This window comes from Colletes gigas, unplaced genomic scaffold, assembly GCF_013123115.1.
Source record: "Colletes gigas isolate AHSC1104 unplaced genomic scaffold, ASM1312311v1 Colletes_gigas_Sc00015, whole genome shotgun sequence".
Lineage (NCBI taxonomy): Eukaryota > Metazoa > Arthropoda > Insecta > Hymenoptera > Colletidae > Colletes > Colletes gigas.
The window spans coordinates 4,766,197-4,786,543 of NW_025106644.1; the positions used below are offsets into that span (position 1 = coordinate 4,766,197).

General features: G+C 43.3%; 2 protein-coding genes across 14 annotated transcripts in view; one reads left to right on the forward strand and one right to left on the reverse strand.

Moving 5' to 3' along the window:
* Window positions 1–109: 109 nt before the first annotated feature.
* On the forward strand, window positions 110–3,565 carry LOC122399920 (26S proteasome non-ATPase regulatory subunit 2-like). The gene is given in 11 exon segments (XM_043400999.1): window positions 110–542; window positions 609–785; window positions 924–1,389; window positions 1,448–1,530; window positions 1,598–1,839; window positions 1,892–2,030; window positions 2,095–2,215; window positions 2,283–2,561; window positions 2,623–2,910; window positions 2,981–3,175; window positions 3,289–3,565. Coding segments are annotated over 11 exon segments (2,538 nt in total). The 5' UTR covers window positions 110–201; the 3' UTR covers window positions 3,496–3,565.
* A 1,183-nt stretch (window positions 3,566–4,748) lies between these two features.
* Window positions 4,749–20,347, reverse strand: part of LOC122399918 (actin-binding LIM protein 2) — a 28,627-nt gene continuing 13,028 nt past the window's right edge. For 2 of the 13 annotated variants that reach the window (XM_043400992.1, XM_043400987.1), the window contains exons 2-15: window positions 19,267–19,427; window positions 17,918–18,083; window positions 17,004–17,241; window positions 16,609–16,927; window positions 15,004–15,075; window positions 14,369–14,555; window positions 13,997–14,256; window positions 13,665–13,926; window positions 13,506–13,589; window positions 12,248–12,348; window positions 8,261–8,330; window positions 7,423–7,505; window positions 5,911–6,114; window positions 4,749–5,713 (exon numbers count right to left, since the gene is read on the reverse strand). In XM_043400992.1, the coding sequence (XP_043256927.1) occupies window positions 5,600–5,713; window positions 5,911–6,114; window positions 7,423–7,505; window positions 8,261–8,330; window positions 12,248–12,348; window positions 13,506–13,589; window positions 13,665–13,926; window positions 13,997–14,256; window positions 14,369–14,555; window positions 15,004–15,075; window positions 16,609–16,927; window positions 17,004–17,241; window positions 17,918–18,083; window positions 19,267–19,427 (2,321 nt within the window). In that variant the 3' untranslated portion in view covers window positions 4,749–5,599. Of the gene's footprint in view, window positions 5,714–5,910; window positions 6,115–7,422; window positions 7,506–8,260; window positions 8,331–8,509; window positions 8,608–12,243; window positions 12,349–13,505; window positions 13,590–13,664; window positions 13,927–13,996; window positions 14,257–14,368; window positions 14,556–15,003; window positions 15,076–16,608; window positions 16,928–17,003; window positions 17,242–17,917; window positions 18,084–19,266; window positions 19,428–20,347 lie in introns of those variants that run through there. The other 11 variants (XM_043400986.1, XM_043400997.1, XM_043400988.1 and 8 more) reach the window with 11 other exon arrangements.

The following is a 20,347-nucleotide window of genomic DNA, read 5'->3' on the forward strand; positions in this document are numbered from 1 at the left end:
TAATACATAATACGAAGCTGTTCGAAAGGTGGGAATAGGTTACAAGTTAAAAGAAATAGTTCATTTATCAAATAAAACTTAGCCAACTTGATATAAAGTCTAGGACGCATTAAATCGTTTTATTGCTACTGTATAATCTTGAGGGATCATAGTACACGTGCATTCCTTATTATTGCATTCGAGGGGAAGGACGAGAAAGCTATGCTGATTTCTTTGAGTCAGCTGAGGTTGCTGATGCAGACCTCGACCACATCGATGACCTCTGTACCGAGACCACTGAAATACTTGAGAAACTCGTACGACACCTTGAAGGAGGCATACAAAAAGATTCGATCGAAGGACGTGAAACAGCAGTTCGCGGAAGTCCTGAGCGTGCTGTCCATGGCAGGTGCTCCTCCAGGCTCCAAGGAGTGCCTTGGATACTGCATCGAAGGGAACGTGGTGAATCCTGGGGAGTGGGGCCACGAATACGTGAGACAATTGGAGAACGAAATCGTCGACGAGTGGACGAATGCTCCCGTCAGAGACGAGAAACGCATAAGGTGGTTTCGACGTTAATGAACAGCGCACGAATTAATATTAACGCTTCCTTGTCTATTCTATCGCAGAAATACACTCACGCCATTGGTGAAAAGCATCGTGGAATTCGACATGAAACACAACGCGGAGATACCTGGATGCGACTTGTGTCTCGAGATCGATCAGCTGAACCTCCTCGACGACTACTTGAACAGCACGAACTTTAACAGAGTGTGCCGTTACCTAGAAGGTTGCGCGATGTACAGGTGACGCTGGTTACTCCCGTTATTATTATTAATTTATCACGAGGTTCGCGATGCCACGCGCGTAATTTTCTATGACGCAACGAGGATGTTATTATTATTGATTCACCCGTTTAAAATAAGCTTATCGTGATGCCTCAGCGAGGACACCGAACGAAGAGAAATACTGAAAATTGTTGCCGATCAGTATCTGAGATTCGAGGAGTTCTGCATGGCGTATTTGGTGGGCCAGCAACTGGTCGACTCGGAGCTGGTGCACAAGTGTCTCGCAAATTGTCCGGACAGCCTGACGAGGAAACAGCTGGCGTTCATGCTCGCGAGGCAACGAGTAACGCTGGAGGATGCTCAGGACATCGAACCGATCCTGAGCAACGGTCACGTGAACGGTCACTTCCTCGTGCTCGCGAGGGAACTCGACATCCTCGAGCCTAAACACCCCGACGACATTTACAAGACTTGGCTCGAGACCAGTACGCTCAGACGCGCCGAATACGATTCAGCGAGAGCGAATTTAGCAGCCAGCTTCGTTTCCGGCTTCGTGCACGCTGGATTCGGCCAGGACAAGCTGATGGCGAACACGGAGTCCTGCTGGATTTACAAGAACAAGGTACGAAGCGTAGGGGAACTCGAAGGCACATTGAAGGCGAAGTAACGTTGCTTTTCAGGACCATGGAATGCTTTCAGCCACTGCGTCTTTAGGACTGATACACATGTGGGACGTGGACGGTGGTTTGGTACCGATCGACAAGTGAATACCGGTTCAACGGCCAAAAGTACGAGTCGCCAACGAGCTTTCACATCGTTTCACGTCCTAGGTACCTTTACACGGGCGAGGATTTCATCAAATCAGGCGCGTTGCTCGCTATAGGGATCGTGAATTGCGGCGTTCGCAACGAGTGCGATCCAGCGTTAGCTCTTCTCAGCAATTACGTGTGCTCCACAAGCGCCACGCTCAGGATCGGGGCGGTTTTAGGATTGGGTCTGGCTTACGCTGCATCCAGAAGAACGGACGTCAACGAATTGTTAACCGGAGCTTTCATGGACAAAGAAAGTCAGCGTGAAACTCGTCCGGATAAATGAAATTCTCTTACAACGGTGGTAATTTTCAGGTACCATGGAAGTTGTGGCGCTAGCTGCGATCGCGATAGGCCTTATAAACGTCGGTTCCGCCGATGCTGACGCGTCCTCGATAATCCTTCACAAGCTACAAGAATTTACTCCTCAAGAATTGTCCAACACTTATTCCAGGTTGGGAGAAAGTAAGTTTTTTTTTTATTAGATTTTTTGTTCAAATTGAAATTGATTATCGTAGATTTCTGCCACTGTCTCTGGGGATGATATACATGGGGTGTCGCGACATGATAGAAGCTTCTTCGGCGGCGCTCGAGATTTTACCCGACCCCTACAAATTGGCTGCGCAAACCATGTTACAGGCAATGTTTATAGATGCGCAAAGAATCCTCCGTGAACTTTGCTTCATACGTTTATCGTTGTTTTCAGATATGCGCGTATGCCGGCTCGGGGGACGTGTTGATCGTGCAAGAATTGCTGCGGATCTGCTCGGAATCTATCGATGGCGACAGCGTATCCAGCACGAAAGAGAAGTCTGAGAATAAGAACGAAGAATCCAAGTACGCTCGTTCTGTATTCTTTTTGCTCTCTCACTGATTCGTTCATGAACACTTCAGAGAAATCGGATCGTCGCAAGCCATAGCCGCTCTTGGTGTCGCCGTAGTTGGCCTGGGAGAGGGAAGAGAAAATTCGCGAATCTTTGGGCAGGTAACTAGTCCACTTCTCTGTTACATCGAATACCCTTTTTCGATATTATCGTGTTCCTTAGATCGGAAGATACGGTTCCTTGTCCGCGAGACGCGCGATGCCATTAGCCCTGGGTTTGACTTTTCTCTCGAATCCGGACCTGTCGATTTTGGGCGTTCTGAACAAGTATAGCCACGACAACGACACGGACGTAGCCAATAACGCGATCTTCGCGCTTGGCCTCGTCGGCGCTGGGACGAACAACGCGCGTCTCGCTACCATGTTGAGACAGTTGGCTTGTTATCACGCGAAGAACCCTTTACACCTGTTCCTGGTCCGCATATCCCAAGGCCTGGTTCATCTTGGCAAAGTAATAGAATCATTGTAAAGTACACAGCGATTCGAATCGATCACGAATTCTTGGCAATTGTACGGTACAGGGTACGCTGTCCATATCCCCGTTGCGTTACGCTTCGAAGATTTTGGACCAAGCCGCGTTGGCTGGACTGCTCGTGGTCCTTGTCGCGTTTCTCGATTGTCGTAATTTGATTCTGGCCAAGTCTCATTATTTGATGTACTGTTTGGCGCTCGCGATGGAACCAAGATGGTTGGTCACCTTGGACGAGAACTTGCAAGTACGTCCGTGCAATTTTTAAACGATTACGAGTTTCTAGGGCCCGTAGAAATGGATCGTATGCCTCGTTTCTGATAAAACATCGTATTATTTAAACCGTGTATCGATAAATAGAGTTTACCAGTATCCGTGAGGGTAGGTCAGAGCGTGGACGTCGTGGGGAAAGCTGGAAATCCGAAATCCATCGTCGGTGGATCCGTCCACACGACCCCAACGTTGCTTTCCGCCGGTGAAAGAGCAGAACTCGTGTTGGACGAATACGAGGCGGTGTCCAGCGTGCTAGAGGGTTTTGTTATTCTTCGGGAAACGCTAAATCCTTAGAACTAATAATTCACGAAGGGTAAAGGGGAAGGTATAAAGCAATAAAAATACTTGGTATTGTTTGAATTTGTATTTTTCATTAACGTCGATATACATTTTATAAGCGTTGATAACAAACGTCGTACAAATATTTGTATCTACGGTATAAAAAAATGAAGGAATAGCGTGAGAGTAATAGTAATTGACAGGTGCTTTATTTTTCAATAGAGGATACAATAAATGACACTGATGTAGGGGGGCTCGAATGCTGAATGCTCCAATCGCTGATGCCATAACACCATCCAAGAGTGGCTTATGTAAAGTAGAAGGGGATTTCGATTGTATAATGAGAAAACAAAGACAAATCGACACCGAACGCGTAACTCCGACGTAACTGACCCGTTTAAAAATATTTCTATACTTCGGTGACGCGGATAATATTCATGAGAATGTAAAGAACGCGTGAATGCAGGTTTTCGTGTAGGTTGCGTTTATTTAAACTTCAGGGACTAGCGGAAGCAATGTGCTCTATACAACAGAAACGTATGTATACATTGGTTCGCATTGCACAGCGTGAATTATAACGGTGCACCATGATCTGTGTTACAAATTAGGTTTATCTGCGATCACTCGTCGTGATTAAAATAAAACTTAAATACAAAAAAAAAAGAAAAAAAAGAAACAAAATAGAAAATTGCGAGAATAACCGCCGATAAAAGAAAAAAGAAAAATGAAAATGTGAGAATCGGTTAAAGATAAAAGGCGCTTCGAGCGTGTGATGTGTTGTAAAATGTCTTGGCGGCCGTGTTGTCGCCGTGATAAAACGCTGCAGTTCGCGTAGAGCGGATCGTTTCTTTTTCTCCTTGTTTTTCGCAAGATCATGGAGCACGTTCGAAACTGCAGGAATTTGCGCAAATGTACAAACGTGCGTTAGACACTCTCGAAAGAGAAACGACTCCTCGTGTTAAAATGTCCGCCGACATTTACACATAGGCACATGACTTAGGGGTAAGAGGCGAATTGTAGTATAGTAAAACACGATTCACGGACTTGTGCAGTGATACGCGACAAGTAAATCGGTTAAGATTCTCTCGTACACGGTTAGTTTCGTGATGTGTCCCGATATAATCGCGTTCCACGAAACTATACGGAAATTAACGTCTGGTCACGGTTAGGTTTAAACGTTCTACATCCAACGTACGCACGGCTATCTTTCGTACTCCTACGGAATACAGGAGCTTAGTTTTCTTAACATTTTTTTCCGCTTTTTCCTGTTTTCGTGTAGTTTGCTTTAGCCAAGTGCGAATATAGTTTCTTCAGCGATATATGCACAACTCTCGCCCGCGCCGCAGAACGTTTTTGTGCAGTCGATATGCAAAGTCGGAGAAACAATTAAGAAACATTTTATACAGCGTGTCTCGTAATCGGTGGTAGAACCGGAAAAATGGTCAAACATCGGTTGGACTAGGGGTTTTTTTTTTCCGGGACGAGGCCGTCGAACAAACATATACGTAGACGGATACGTATCCATATTAAATATTTAAATATAAATCGAAAGGGTGTAATTGATCTCTACGGTCGTATCACGAATTACAGGACAATCTGTATATTTCACGCGTGATAAAACAGAGGTACAGCATGCATATGTATATGTATATATACACGTCACCCGGCAATCTGGACTTCCTATCTACTTATATTTTAAACTTTTCATATTGCTTATAGTAAAATATAATAATAATTAAAAATTAATGATAATGATAGCTCTTATAATAGTAGCGTTTTCGTGTTATAACCCTTTGCAAGTAGTAATTGTGTCTGTGGTTGAAGCGAATTTTCCGAATGGTATGTATATATGTATATGTATGTATATGTATGTATATACTTAACTTTTTTTCACATGGCGTTGGCGATACATATATATACCTTTTCGTTTTTTTTTTCTCTCTCTCTCTCTCTCTCTCGACTAAAAACATTCACGGATGGCCGGTATCGAACACGTGCTCCTCTATCTCATGATGCATACGCTTACTGCGGCAGAAGGAATGTGCACTCTGTACCACGGGAAACACAGTCGTGACACGATGAAGGTAGTAAGTAGAACGCGTAGTACGAATGCTGCTGGTTAAAACAGTCGGGCGCGTCTTTTGATCTCGTTACGACGCCACTGCGGTAGTCTATAGAATTCTGCGCGCGTAAACTGAAGAACTGCCTCGAACTCCGCGTCGGAAAGATGTCGCTGAAAATGAAATATTCCATAAAAATAGATTCGTACGGTCAGGCAGTACGGTTCGAAACAACAATATAACGGGTCCCACGCTAACAATTGTCGATTACCGCCAGGCGGTATTACTTCGCCGAAAGGAATTCCAGTCGTTCGTTCGATTCCAGCTGTTATTAAATCCGTGGGTATCAATTAGCCGTGTAATTACTCACTTCAAGGTTGCAACGATCCACGTCGGCGGGCAGCCTATAGTTAGTGATGACGAGCAAGTGGTAAGGATAGAGTTTCGGTGGTTCGGACGACGTGGTGCCCATGTCTGGCAACGATCTTCTCACATGATGGCCCCCGTGACTTCCGACCACCGAGCCGAGGCCACCTGTGTACGTGGTCGATGATGGAAGCATTCCACCATCATTCTGAAGCACCGATCGAACATTAGTTACCGTAACGAGCTCGTCTCGTCTTGTGTAATGAGCGTTAATAGCGGTGCACTTAATCGAATAAAGTATCTCGCACGACAGAAGACAAAACTGATTCTCCAAACTCCGAGTCCGCCGCGTCGTAACTATTTTCGAAGATTATTATTAAAAAGTTTACGCCGGAGCAATAGTTTGTTTGTCGAAGCGATACCCTAGATCAGTGGATTCCAAACCTTTTTGGAGCATCCCCTCCCAAGAAATTCAAACAACGGTTATTTCTGTATTTCGACGAGGAAAGTAGCCTTTTGGAAAACACTGCTCTAGACATCCTAGATCCTGACTGGATCTAGATCTTTGTCCGTGCGAGAACTTTGTTGTCGCGTCGCTGTATAAGACCCAAGATTCGTACCAACTTTGCAGCAAATAAAAAAAAAAAAAAATGGGAAGAAAAAGAATTAGCGAGACGTCATGTTCGTTAATGACGCGTTGCACCGTCGTTGGTGTCTCGTTTGCGTCTATTCAGCAAGGGTCGACACGACACGGAACTATAGCTAGACTGAAACGTGTAATAGGAACTGGCTCGTTACGATTAATTCTTGGACGCAGTCGTTAAACGTTCGAACTGATTCTGTTCACCGCGAATCGTTGTTTACGCTTTTCGATTGGCGCGACGAAGGAAACAGGGGGCAATGGTATGCACCATGCGCATTCATTTCAGCGTAGACATAGTTCCGGTTCTTTGGTTTGCTTTTTTTCTTTTTTTTTTATGCACGGTTATGCAACAGACGCAATTCCAATGCAGAAAAGACGAGAAGAGCCGCGATAAACGTCGGTTTCGGCGCGTCGTTCGAGGATCGTTGTTATCGTCGGATCGACGAGAATCTCGGTTGCAAGACAGATCGCAAATCAATGCAGCCAATAATCTCAAAAAAAAAAAAAAACAATCGTGGATCGAATCGTTCCGGTTAATATAAATCAAATATGCAAACTTCAAATGCCAAGGCAAGAACTAAAAAAAAAAAAAGGAAGTGACAACTATATAAAAATGCAAAAATATAAAGGAGTCGCAGCAAATGTACAGCAAGCATGCGCGAATAAATATACAACGCTGTATGTACAGATAGTATTTTACATTGCGATAGAGGCAAACTGCAACGTAATTATGTACAGAATCTTCGTTAATCGGTTCCGTGATTATTGGTACGTTACTCGGATTTACGCGAATTTCCCGCCATGTGCGCGCGAACGTCTAAACGCGATCGAAGCGCGGTTATTATAAATCAGATGCAAAAACAAGCTACAAACCATGCTAATTCGCCGGGAGTAGTATGGGGCTGTGGTACATACCAGTGCCCGTCGATCCACATCCGTGATGCTGCCTGTTGATACTAAAATTGGGGAAAAAAATGGGAAAGAAAAACCATGTCAAACCATGTTGCACAAACCGTTTCGTTATGTTAAGTACAATCTTTCTATCGATCAATCGTGTTCCGTTTAACGTCGAAACTTGGCCCGCGTGGATCCGAACCGAACGACCAGGAACACGATTGATTCGACTCGAATCGCTATAAGCAAAATGTCTGATGATCGTTATTGTACATATGACCTGAATTCACTAATAAGCTACGCGAATACGTATTACGTGGCAGCTTTCAACGATCAAACATCTTCAAGCACGTTATCGCTCGGGCATCGCTAGAAATCATCCGTACGGTTAATAATCGTAACAGTCCGAACGGTTTCTTACGTGATCTTGTAATCTAAACGATACCTCACGTCGAATCACCTAAGGTAATGAAACGTGACAGTGTACGAGTGTGTACGTGTTTGTGTGTATGCGTATGTGTGTGTGTATTTGTTGCGTGTCAGAGCGAGGATGCATTAGTAAAGCATGCTCAGGTATTAAGCCTAGTAATCGTAGTAATATATAATCAAGAGAGAAAAAATAAATAAATAAGTGTCGCGTGCTCGCGGAACGTTTAGAAACGCAGAATTGCTTTCGAGGGACCCCTTGTTCCACGAGCACTCTACCTCGAGGAAAGAAAAAAAAAAAAAGCATGTACAAGTCGAAGTTCGAGAGTACTGCGAAAGTAGTAGAGTGGCAAGATAACGTGATCGGTTTCCTTTTCTGTTTGTTACTCACTATCTGACTTGCCAGATGAGAAATCAGTGCTGTGCGTCTTGTCTCCCATCCCACTGAACGAATAATCACCCTAGACGACAGAAAAGCGTACATCTTAGAGTCGATGGAAAATCATTGGTGTCCGCGTATACGTTATAGTAGTAGTAACAATAATAATAATGATAATAATAATAAGTCTTTAGAGCATTAAGTTCAGCAACAGGTGCAAGAGATTGGTCGTCGATTGTGACGCGATTGTGCAAGACTTACAGGGAGAGCAGATACAGAACCGCCGGTCGAGGAGAAGGTGTGACTTCGCGGTGCCAGACCGTACCCTGGCTTCGGGATGTGCCGAAGGGAGCTCACAACTGGTTTCAAATAGTCAATCGACAGTATTACTCATTAGTTTCAACGGAAAAAGTGGAATCGTTCATTCCCATACGAATGCCCAACGTTCGCCAACAAAACATTACGTTTCGTACAACTTTGTATGCATGGAGTGGTTATCGCGAACTCGTTCGTGTACAACAGGATCAAACGATTTCAACCGAACCTTTTTTTGCATCGAGACTACCCCACCGTCACGCTTTTTTTATCTTGCAAAGACGTTCTCTTCCTCTTCCCGTTAATTCAACACGTTTGGAATATGTAACTCGAACGCGTACTCGATATTCTATAAATATCGTGGCATGGACGGTGGAACGAACGCGTCGAGGAAGAAGACCGTCAAAGACAAATAATAAAAAAAAAAAAAAAAAAAAAAAGAAAAGCTGATAGGTCCCCTTGAGATTTTATAGTTAATTCAACCGTTTCTCGCATCCCCGCGGCAAGGTGGAACATAACCGATGTTTATAGTGCACAAGCTTCTTATTTCTCGTAGAACAGAGAATGTGCAAGGGTAACGCGCGTGTACACGAAAAAAAATATACAGTGAGTGTGAAAAGTATTCGTACGCTAGTCAATTTGAACAAAAAGTTTGCAGAACTTTGTTCATTACGAAAGTATGTTACCAAAAACGTGCATACATATTCTTAGAAATCTCTGGAACAAATGTCATTAATAGACCGCGGATCTTTATGCAAATTCACATTTTTAATAATAGAATTAATAAAACGGGAGCTTTGTAGATGATTGTCTCAACCCTTAAATATAATAATTCGTATCTTACTTTATTTCTTATATTTTTGCATATTAAGTGCATTCTGTAGTTTTATCAGGATTAAAATTTCCCATAAATGCATAAACATCCGCAGTCTAGTCATTAACAACAAATTATTTATTTATATTTATTACGAAAATATTAACAAATTTCCAGAAATTGACCTAAAATATACGCGTAATAAGTATTCGTACAGTCTTTGATTCGTAAAGGCGTGATTCCACTGAGGTAACATGTAGCATGCGGCAATTACGCATAACATATATATACGCAATATTATTAAGGCAACATTTAGGCAACATGTCGCATGCGATTACGACGCATGCAACATGAAATCGACGTTATGTAGACACTTGACATGTGTATTTGCTACACATTCATTTGTTTACTTTCCGAAATAAAAAAGCGCGGGATTATTTGATATTGTTTTGTCGAATCGACAAGATTGAACATGTCGAGCAATGTCGTCAGTTAATGACAAGTAGCATGCTACAGGTCGCATAGTGTTACCGAACGACATGTGGCATGTTACAAGTCGCATAGTGTTGCCTCAGTGGAATCATACCTTAACATTCCACATAGAACGATTACAAGATAATCCATGATATGTAAACATACCATCAGTATGTCTGGAGATGCTGTCGGTATAGGTAGTATCCTGAATTCAAACATTATCAACGAAATTATCAATAAAATGGGAGGAAAACGCGAGGAAACCTCTGAAGAAGAAAGGAAAATTGTTATAAATTTACATAATAAGTGTAAAACACTGAGTAAAATTTCTAAAGTTTTAAATAGACCGAGGTCCACGATTCAAGGTAATCATCGAGAGATATGGCGATCGAAAAACTGTAAATAATCCAAGAAACGGACGCAAACGAATAATAAATGAGTATACCGGCCGATGGATAATTCGAAAAATAAAGATAATCGAAAATCCAAAGATAAGTGCGGTGAAAATCACAGCTGAACTCAAAAATGATCTGGACATTAATGGATGCAGTAGCACGGCGCGTAATTTTTTACGGGATAGAGGATATCACGGCAGAGTAGCTCGTAAGAAATATTTCGTAAATGAAATTAATAGAAAGAAACGATAGCAATTCGCGAAAGAGCACGTTAAAGTTCCTATGAAGCACTGGAACCGTATTATATTTACCGATCAGAGTAAATTTAACATATTTGGGTCAGATGGACGATGTACGGTATGGCGGGGAAAAAATACCGAGTACGAAAAAAGAAATTTGAAGGCGACCGTAAAGCATGGGGAATATCAGTGACAGTTTGGCAGTTAGGCTCTATGAGTGCGAGCGGGGTTGGATCCCTCCATTTTATCGATGGTATCATGGATCACAAAATGTACATCGATGTTCTAAAAGAGCATCTTCGGGTTAGTGCAAATAAAATGCAGTTACAGGGCAATTATATATTTTTGCAAGATAATGATACAAAGCATAATGCTTCTAATACACGTCAGTGGATGCTATATAATGTGCCGCGGCAATTAAAAATCCCTCCACAGTCTCCAAACATAAATGTGATAGAGCACTTATGGAGTCATCTTGAAGAAAAAATTCGAGACCATCGCATTTCTTCGAAACAAGATTTAAAAAATGCACTTTTAGAGGAATGGAACAAAATTTCTAGTACTGTAACAAAAAATTTAGTAAATTCAATGCCACAAAGGCTTAAAGCGATTATATTAGGTTGTCCCATATGTTCGTGCCGAGTTTTCTACTGTAACTTGAAGTAATATTTTAAACGTATGATGGAATTTTATGAAAAATAGTAAACCTCTTCTCGTTCAACAACTCCTTCCCCTTCTTTTGGCAAAGTCATTGTATCGTCGCTCCAAAACTTGCTGGATATTTTATTCAAATTTAGTTTAACGCTTTTCATTAAAACGTTGACATTTACAAATTGTTTATCCACTAATAAGCCTGGAGATTGTTATATTTTATATCTTATAAGATTCGGTTGTTATTATATGCTAACAGAAATATTTGCGCAACCAGGCTCTACCGCGATTAAGAAAATTTTGTTCCATAAGTTAGTGTGGATTCGAAACTTCGAACTTTGACACAATATCTATTTGTTTCAAATTTCTATCAATTGTTGATGTTACTATGTTTGAAATTTCAGAAATCACCTCAACTGACAAATTTTCTTTGTTTTTTATTAGATTACAAATTTTATCCTTATCAATTTCAGAATATCGAACAGCACGAACTTATGGGACGACCTAATGCAATCTAAAGGAAATCCCACTAGATACTAAAATAGCAAATAGACTGATTTTTGTTACGTTTATGCACTAAAATTTACAGTTTTTGTTGTAAAATTAGAAGTGTACGAATACTTATTACACGTATGTATATTTCACGCCAATTTCTGGAAATTTGTTAATATTTTCATAATAAATAATTTGTTCCAGAGATTTCTAAGAATATGTACGCATGTTTTTGTTCAAATTGACTAGTGTACGAATGCTTTTTACACTCAGTGTATTTATACACGAGCAGCGTGTAAAAGTACCGGGCTTAAACACGATAATTTTGCACGCCACCGGTATATGTTTACGTACGAAGAAGCCAGCACCTGTGTCTAAGTATAATAAACATTTTTCCATAAGCTAGAGATAAAAAAAATAAGCATGCCCTCCGGTGAAGACAAGTCAACAATAAATTATCCTCGGTCGTTAACGCGGCGGCTGCTCTTGAAAAGTCTCTTGGCCTGCGCGGGCGAAAGGCGAGTTTCAAGGGGGTTGAAATTCGCTTTCGGTCCCAATTAGAAAGTTATCGTTTGACTTGAGATCAACGGTAGGTGAATTGGAAAGTTCTCGAACTCACCGAATTATAGTGCCTAGCGGCGTTTGGAAGAGTGAAGGCGCGTTGAGTACCAAGGGGTGGATAGTTTCTGGGAGCCGGGGAGCGTGCCGATGACCTCCCAACTGCCGCCCACGCAAACACAACACAAACACAAAAACACAAATAGAGACACGATGATACAGGTAGCGGTGTGTGGACTAACGTAGACAGCGGTATTCTATTTATCGTTTTAGATGATCCAACATTGGAAGATACGGTGGCCGGAGACCACGTTTTCACCGCGTAAAGTATCCGACAAAGCGAGAGAAATGTATGCAGTGCCGAAGAAACCAAAGTGTCATGCGGCGCAAATAAACATGTACGTACATACGTAGACGCGTACAAGGCGTATAGAAAATTAAGAAAAATAATAGTAATTTGTCTTTGCGTACCAAGGTGCAGTTTCTTCCACACCCTGTACAGAAATCAATACAGATACTCTACAGCGTATACGGATTATCTTCCAACATTGTAAGTTATATGAAACGTTCAAAAGATCATGAGAGAATGATGTACGCTTTTATCTTTTATTTTGAGCAATGTGTGTTCGTGTATGATGGACAGTTGCGAAGATCGAAACCAAAGTACCATGCGAGAGGATCGGCAAGATGATGTCTAGGATAATCAACGTATATATATGTATATATAATGACGAATGGAACGATCGTGTGGCTAAAGTGAAAGAAAAAAACGAGGGGTTTTGCATCGATTACGCTACTTCGAAGGATGATGTTCGGTTCATAACGCATACTGTTATGTACTCGGATGAGAGATAGTCGAGATACGGTAAGAAGAGGCAAGCACATCGAAGGTATATGCCGACCACATGCAAAAGCGGAACATACATCACCTGGTTTACGTTAATGGGCGGCCAGAGTGTGCGGTATTTGGTGCTATGCCACTTAAAACTTAAACTTCCTGCTCGAGTCACGCACTTGTTATCGTTCGTTAATCGAGCACGGACCCCTTCCCCCACTGCGTGATTCGCATTCGCACGTTGCAACGGTTCCCGTTCCACGATAGCACAAACTTTTTTAGTGGTAAAAGTGGAACGTTTCTCGCTCCCCACCCCCGCTATCACTTCGGAATCTAATGTCCGACGTTACTTTAAACGGTAGAGTGGTATGTTAGTGTCATGTGCGAACGTGTGGACATGTATGAGATGATTATCACTTATGTTAATGAGACGATCATGATAATAATGACAACTAACGATCGTTCGCGCGACGTCGACACTTACCGTTGTAACTCGGACCGCTGGACCTGTAGCTAAAACCGTCATCGTCCTCCCAGGGTCTGGCGTGATCTATATTTCTCGATGGTGCTGCGGGTCAAAGTAAACGTTTGCAACGCACGATACGACCAACCGAGACCGGAAACGAACGTCGCGGGGACTTACATGCGCCGACCGGGCTCTCGTATCGCAGTCTGTAAGTCGGTTCTCTGGCCGCGGACGGTGTTCTCGACGCGTTTCTAGGATCCACGTTCGCAGCTTTGTGTCTCAAGTTCTCCCGATCCTTCTCGCGATCCTGCAAGAACACCTTCGCTATCCCGGTGTCGATTTTGCTCAGCTCGTCCTGTTCCTTCTTCAGTTTCTCCTCCACCTCCTTTATGTACGTTTTGTTGTCGACTTCGTCCTCGTCGTCGGACGCTGGTACACCCTAAATCGGTAAACGTGTAACGCGTTATCGAAACAACGTATCGATTCGATGAAACATCGATCGTGGATACCTTGTACGTGTCCGACCATCGTCTGCGTCTCTCGGGGTCCGTGTAAGGATAAGGGGGTGCCGGGAAATCGTCTCTTTCGATCGGTGGCTTGGTTCCAGGAGGCGGCTTCATAGCGTCCGGATAATGCGCCAGCTCTATTGGCTCGTCATTATCTACTTGACTGGCCGGCGACTTCGGTCGGGGCTCGCTGAGAGCATCGACCAGAGCTCGCATTCCGGATCGGCTGCTGCGTCCACCGCTGCTTCTTATCGAACGTGAGGCTAAAATAAAACGACGGGTTGAATTTTCGAGCACGCCAGTTCCGTTCGGTTCGTAAACCAATTCCATAGAGAGTTTACTGCCCCGAGCGAATAAAGAACGTTCAAGACTTACAGCTAGGTCTATGAAAGTGTGGGCTAGTCGGAGGTTTGTCGTAGGGCTGTATCGGACGTCTCAGATATCCTTGGCTGGGCGTTTCGGTCAAGTACGAGTACGTGTAAATCCTAGACACATCCTCGGATGCACCGCGTCCATACTCTCTCAATATCAGTCCGGGACTGCCAGTTCGTGCGGGGTAATACTGAGGCAATTAACGCATATTATCGCGGCTAAACTCGTGCTAGGCTTTTACGGCGAATCGCAAACGTCTCTCATACCGTTTACTTTAGCTACGTACTCAACGAAACAAGATTAAAACTCAATTGGCGCTTAAACACTCCGTCAAGAAACGTCACTCTCTTATCCTAGCAAAACTCTCGCCTTTCGTTCTCTCGGATTTTCAAACAGTTTTTACTCCCGCAACCTTTGCTTTAGCCATCCATTCTTTCACGTAGGTTTCACTTATGGTTGGTTCTTGGCTCGTTAAAAGGGAATCGAAGGCTAATCAAAAACTTGCACAAGTACAAAAGAACCTCGAAGCAAAGTCTTTGGCAAGTTCCAACGAAAAGGCGGTGTTTTTCAGCTATAATCTTCGTTATAAACGCGGTGTTTCTTGAGAGAGTGTATGTGCTAGGAGATACGTGGCATACCTTGCGACTGAGGCTGCTGTAAGGGCTGCATAGTGATCCGTTCAGGCTTGGCGTGCGTGACCGCAATGAAAACTATACACAATGACCGTGCGAAAAAAAGTAAACAACGATTAAGAAAGCAATAATAAAAATAAAAAATAATAAAATCAAATATATGATAAAATTGATGAAGTATATATATATATATATATATATGTAATTTTAAAATCCGGACATCGAAGCGTGCGAAAAAGATACACAACGATACGTTACGGAACAATGCATAGTCGAAAAGCCATATATCATCGAGAATTAAAAATTAAGCTATACACAAAGCTGTTACAAAAAAAAAAAAAGGTAAAGATACTTTACGCTCTAGACTGATCTACGCTAAATTGATCTCAACGATTGGGCGCAGACACAAAGTTAACCGGGCAGAAAATGTTTCACAGTGAACGTTGCGTAACAACGGTTCGGGATATACATAAGCACGATGCAAGCTGAACGTCGTATTTCTCTCTCGATTTTACAATCGTACGATCAAACTCAATTCAGTGTGCACACGAAGTACAATAATTCGTTGTTCGACAGCAAACGATGCAACTAAACGAAAAATGCATTCGGCGGACGTAGAGAGCGACGTGCACATATTAATTTGGAACGATATCGAATGTCTGTATGATCGTGAAAATAGAGTATCAATTGAATACAGGTTATCGAAAATGCGAACGATTAAGAGTTAGGACGGATAAGATAGATAAAGGGTACAGCCGTATAAGGGGGTCAAATGTGACATACGATGGATCCATCGATAGAGCGCCAAGAAAAAACGCTCTGTGCCAAATTTTAACCCTCTATCTTGTTTGGAAGGGTAGTTATTGAGAAAATTCGGATTAACGAATTTCTGCCTATTTCCCCTATTTAATCGAGTACAAAAATTATGAAAAAAATCTGGTGCATTGTGGTTATTGAGATACGTGTTTGAGAATTTTCGCCGATTTTTCGATTCCAAATTCTACGTGTGAAAAATTGAAAACGCAAAAAAACAGAGAAAAATACGGATTTTGTATTGAAGCTTTCGAGACACTAGATTTCTATAATTACTGTAAATGCGTATTGTCATTGGTTATCTCCCTGAATTTTTTCCGATTTTTTGGTAGGGTGCGCCGTGGTAGCAGAAATTCGTTAATCCGAATTTCCTCAATAACTACCCTTCCAAACAAGATAGAGGGTTAAAATTTGGCACATAACGTTTTTTCTTGATGCTCTATCGATGGATCCATCGTATGTCAGATTTGGTTCAAGGGCACATTTGACCCCCTTATTCAGCTAAATCGTTTGTGCGAGATCTACTGCAAGATCGCAACGATCCAATGAAACAATCACCATGTACGGACGGACGAGCGGAGACGGTACAATATTTTACAAGATCGATATCCGATTCGCCAGTTCCGAATTAAATTTATGTTGAGGATAAAACGCAGCGATGAGAAATGAAAATATAGAGTCGAGTCCTATCGACTTGCAACGCTCGAAGTCGGTTGTCAGCTGGACAAGATCGAGGTGAACTCCCGTAGATCGTAATTGACGAACAAATTTCTCCCTTCTCGATTTGTACGATCTTACCTGCATTTCAGACGCACTGCTGGAGATCCGTTCGGATTCACGATGCTGGGGAGTGTGAGGTTCGCCGTGGCCGTTGACGATACCGTTGGGACCACTGGGCCCTGGCCCGCAACGCGGATGCCATATCGCGGCGCCCTGCAAATACATCTCTTCACCGTCCCCGAAAGGATCGCCGCACTTGGTGCATCGCGCGCAAGTAGGATGAAAATGATGATTATCCCCGGCTTGTAGCACCTTGCCGCTGATGTAGCGATTGCAGTAGGCGCACTTTACGCCAAACTGCTTCTGATAATCCTTCTCGCAATAAGGTACCCCGTCTCTGGCAGAGTTTGAAAATTCGGTGTGTAAAACGGGGGTGTTTCTGTTTTAGGACCAGAGGAATATTGGGGACTCACTTTCCCATGTATTCGCCGTGAAGCACGGTGTCGCAGCTGTGACACTTGAAGCACCAGACGTGCCATTGGCGATCGAGAGCGACCAAAGCTTGACCTTCTCGTAATTGGTTTCCGCAACCGGCGCATGCACCGGGGTCGGAGGGCCCGTCTCCGGAATATCTGGTGACGGCGCAATAACCAACCGGCATCGAGGCCTCTCGAACCGGGATACCGACGCATCGATGACACAGAGCTTGACCTATAGACAATGTACGGTTAGTTAAGATTGGACAGATCCGGTCGACGATCCGACGTCCGATGACGCACGCCTGCTACTCCGCTATTGTCTTTTATCCCGACTATAGGAGTATCTCCTCGGTTGATTCATCGTTTGTACGCGCAGCTTCGCGATTGTTTGCTCGTTCGATTTGTGTCCCGTGGTGTATAAATAGCTAGGCGATTCCTCTCCAGTCATCGAGAGACGATTCTTTTCGAGAAGTGCATAGCGTTTGCGGCGGTTTCTCTAAAAATACGCGACTCTATCGACATTCTGGCGGGGGGACGGGTCGATGAAGGGGCCTCGGCCTGGAAAGATGCGCGTAAAGATTCGCACGGGAAGAAGGTAATGATCCGAGCGGAGGCGGTTTAAATCGCGATAGGATCGTCTCTCGATGTATCTCGTGCAGACGTATTTCCAAGCGTTAAACGGGTAATCGTTACAAGGCCACACGTGCCTAGCCTCGTTAAGCCGGAGCCAGCGATACACCTAAGTGGTAATTTGCTTCAACAGGTTCACCGGGTACGGCAATCTCGCGGCCCCTATCAAAACCGAGAAACGTGTAACGTTCGCGTCAGGTAAAACTTTTTACCCCGAGGACCGACGTTCTCTGGCGCGTTTTAAAGGTTCGAGGAGGGTCCTCGGGACGCGGGCTTACCTTGAACGAGGGACACGTTGGTCCCTTGGCCCAGCAGCGGTTGTCTGCATCGCTGGCAGTGAAAACAATTCGGATGGAACGCGTGCTTCTCGCCCGCGGTCACCACGTCCCCCTCCACGTACTCCCCGCAGCCGGCGCACTTGGTGCCCCACCGTTCCCTGTAGTCCTGAATAATTACAACAAACAAACACACACACACGATCGTTTCGATCAATTCATCAGACATCGCGGGGACCGAGCTGTTAAATACGAGCATTCCTCCGCGAGGAGTTTGCAAAAACTTGAACGTTTATAATCGAGCATTAATTAACCCTTTTAGTGCCGAGCGAAAAACATTTTTTTTTCCTGTCGAAAAATTTCACAGATTCTCGAATTTTTTTCTCGAAAGTGGGTAGGAATTCAGGGGTACGTGTATTCACCAAAATTGATTGTAATTGATGCCCCTAGCTAAAAATAATTTTTTTAAAATGATTCAAAATTTTTTAATTTCGGAAAAATTTCTGTACCTTCTCGAATTTTTTTCTAAAAACTGGGTAGGAATTCAGGGGTACGTGTATTCACCAAAATTGATTGTAATTGATGCCCCTAGCTAAAAATAATTTTTTCAAAATGATTCAAAATTTTTTAATTTCGGAAAAATTTCTGTACCTTCTCGAATTTTTTTCTCAAAAGTGGGTAAGATTTCGAGGGTATGTCTATTGACAAAAAGTGATTGCAATTGACGCCTCTAGTTAAAAATAATTTTTTCAAAATGATTCGAAAATTTTAATTTTTAAAAATTTCTCCACCTACTCGAATTTTTTTCTCTAAAGTGGGTAGAATTTCGAGGGTATGTCCATTCACAAAAAATAGTTGTAAGTGACCCCTGAAACCGAAAATAATTTTTTCAGAACGATTTGAAATTTTTTCTTTTCGTCGAAAAATTTAGGCACCTTGGTCTGGGTTAGGTCTGGGTTAGGTCTGGATTAGGTTTGGGTCAGGTCTGGGTTAGGTCTGGAAGAAAAATTAAATTTCCTTTAAGAAATTTTTCTAGGGCAAAGTGTTAAACCCAAAAATAATTTTTTAAATGCTTTTGCAATAAAATTAGACCCTTTATAATGTTTTACAAATTTTTTTTGAGACATAGCTTTCTCCTAACGCGAATAATAAGGCACCATCGCATACGCAACGATATATCGTCGTTCGGCACTAAAAGGGTTAAAATAAAAAAAAAGTAAGGAAACTGTAAACCGCGGTTCTCTATTGTATTCATCGCGTAGCATTACGCGCTCCAAATAATTCTCGACCTTCTCGCTATTTACGTGTTTAATAATTACCATGTGATTTTTTTTATTTATACGTTTCAGTACCTTGGTGCAGTAGTAAGAGCCCTCGCGCGCGAAAAACCCGCCCTGCGCCAGGCTCGAGCTACATTGAGCACACTTGAAACACCCTATGTGGAAATACTTGTCCTGCACTCGTAGCACCTCTCCGCTGCACTTCTTCTTGCAGGACTGGCAGAACGTTTTACCTGAAACAGAAAATAATCGCGCGTGTCAGGCTGCTGTATCGTACGATAATGTTCGAGTTGTCGTAATCGCGAAGGGTACGCGTAGCAGCGGGTGCATTTATTAAGGTTAACACCGCGTTACGTGCTCGATTTATCAATCTTGATTCGAGCAGCGGCGTTCTTTCCGGTTAATCGCGAGCGACCGTCACGTTTCGAAAACTTTCCTGCGCGAGATCCAGTCTCCATTAACCGTCGCGCCTCCGTTTGTGGAACGCGCCGTTCTTTTCGCGCGGAGAAAGGAAACTTCTTGGCGGCTCGGTCTTTTATCTACGACCGTCGAACCAGTCTCGCTCGCCGAAGGTAAAAGTTTTGCACAAAACGAGTGCTTTCTCCGAGCGAGTTGCCCACGAATGGACTTCCTATTCCCTTCCGCGGATGAATTCGAGGACTTTGAATCGCGATCTGGCCGCTGGACGCGCTAATTAATAGCAAATAGAGCAGAACCAGCTGGCGTGTTTCGTTTCAGGAAGCGGTAACGTTACTATTCCACCGACATTATCGTGGAAAAAAAAGCGGTCGAACCGAATCGTTCCTGATCGCCGGTCCCGCTAATTGGATCGTAAAGAAAACCGACGTTTAAAAAATGAATACCCGGCGGACATGATCCTCGTACGCCGTGGCAGTAAATTTGTTAAAAATTGCTACGAATCGTTAACGAGAAGAATAGAATTTACGAGAGCGATTTCTCGTTCCGTGATGGCGCGAGATCGATATCGATCGGTTTTTCTCGCGCACCTTACACGGTTCCCTGTTCGGCTACCTGTTGTACCCTTCCCACGCGATGAGTAATCGATTCGGTGAGTACTCGGGGGACACACGATATTCGTGTTCGATAAATGGCGTTCGGGCTGATCGAGAATCGGCGCACGTAACGCTCGAAT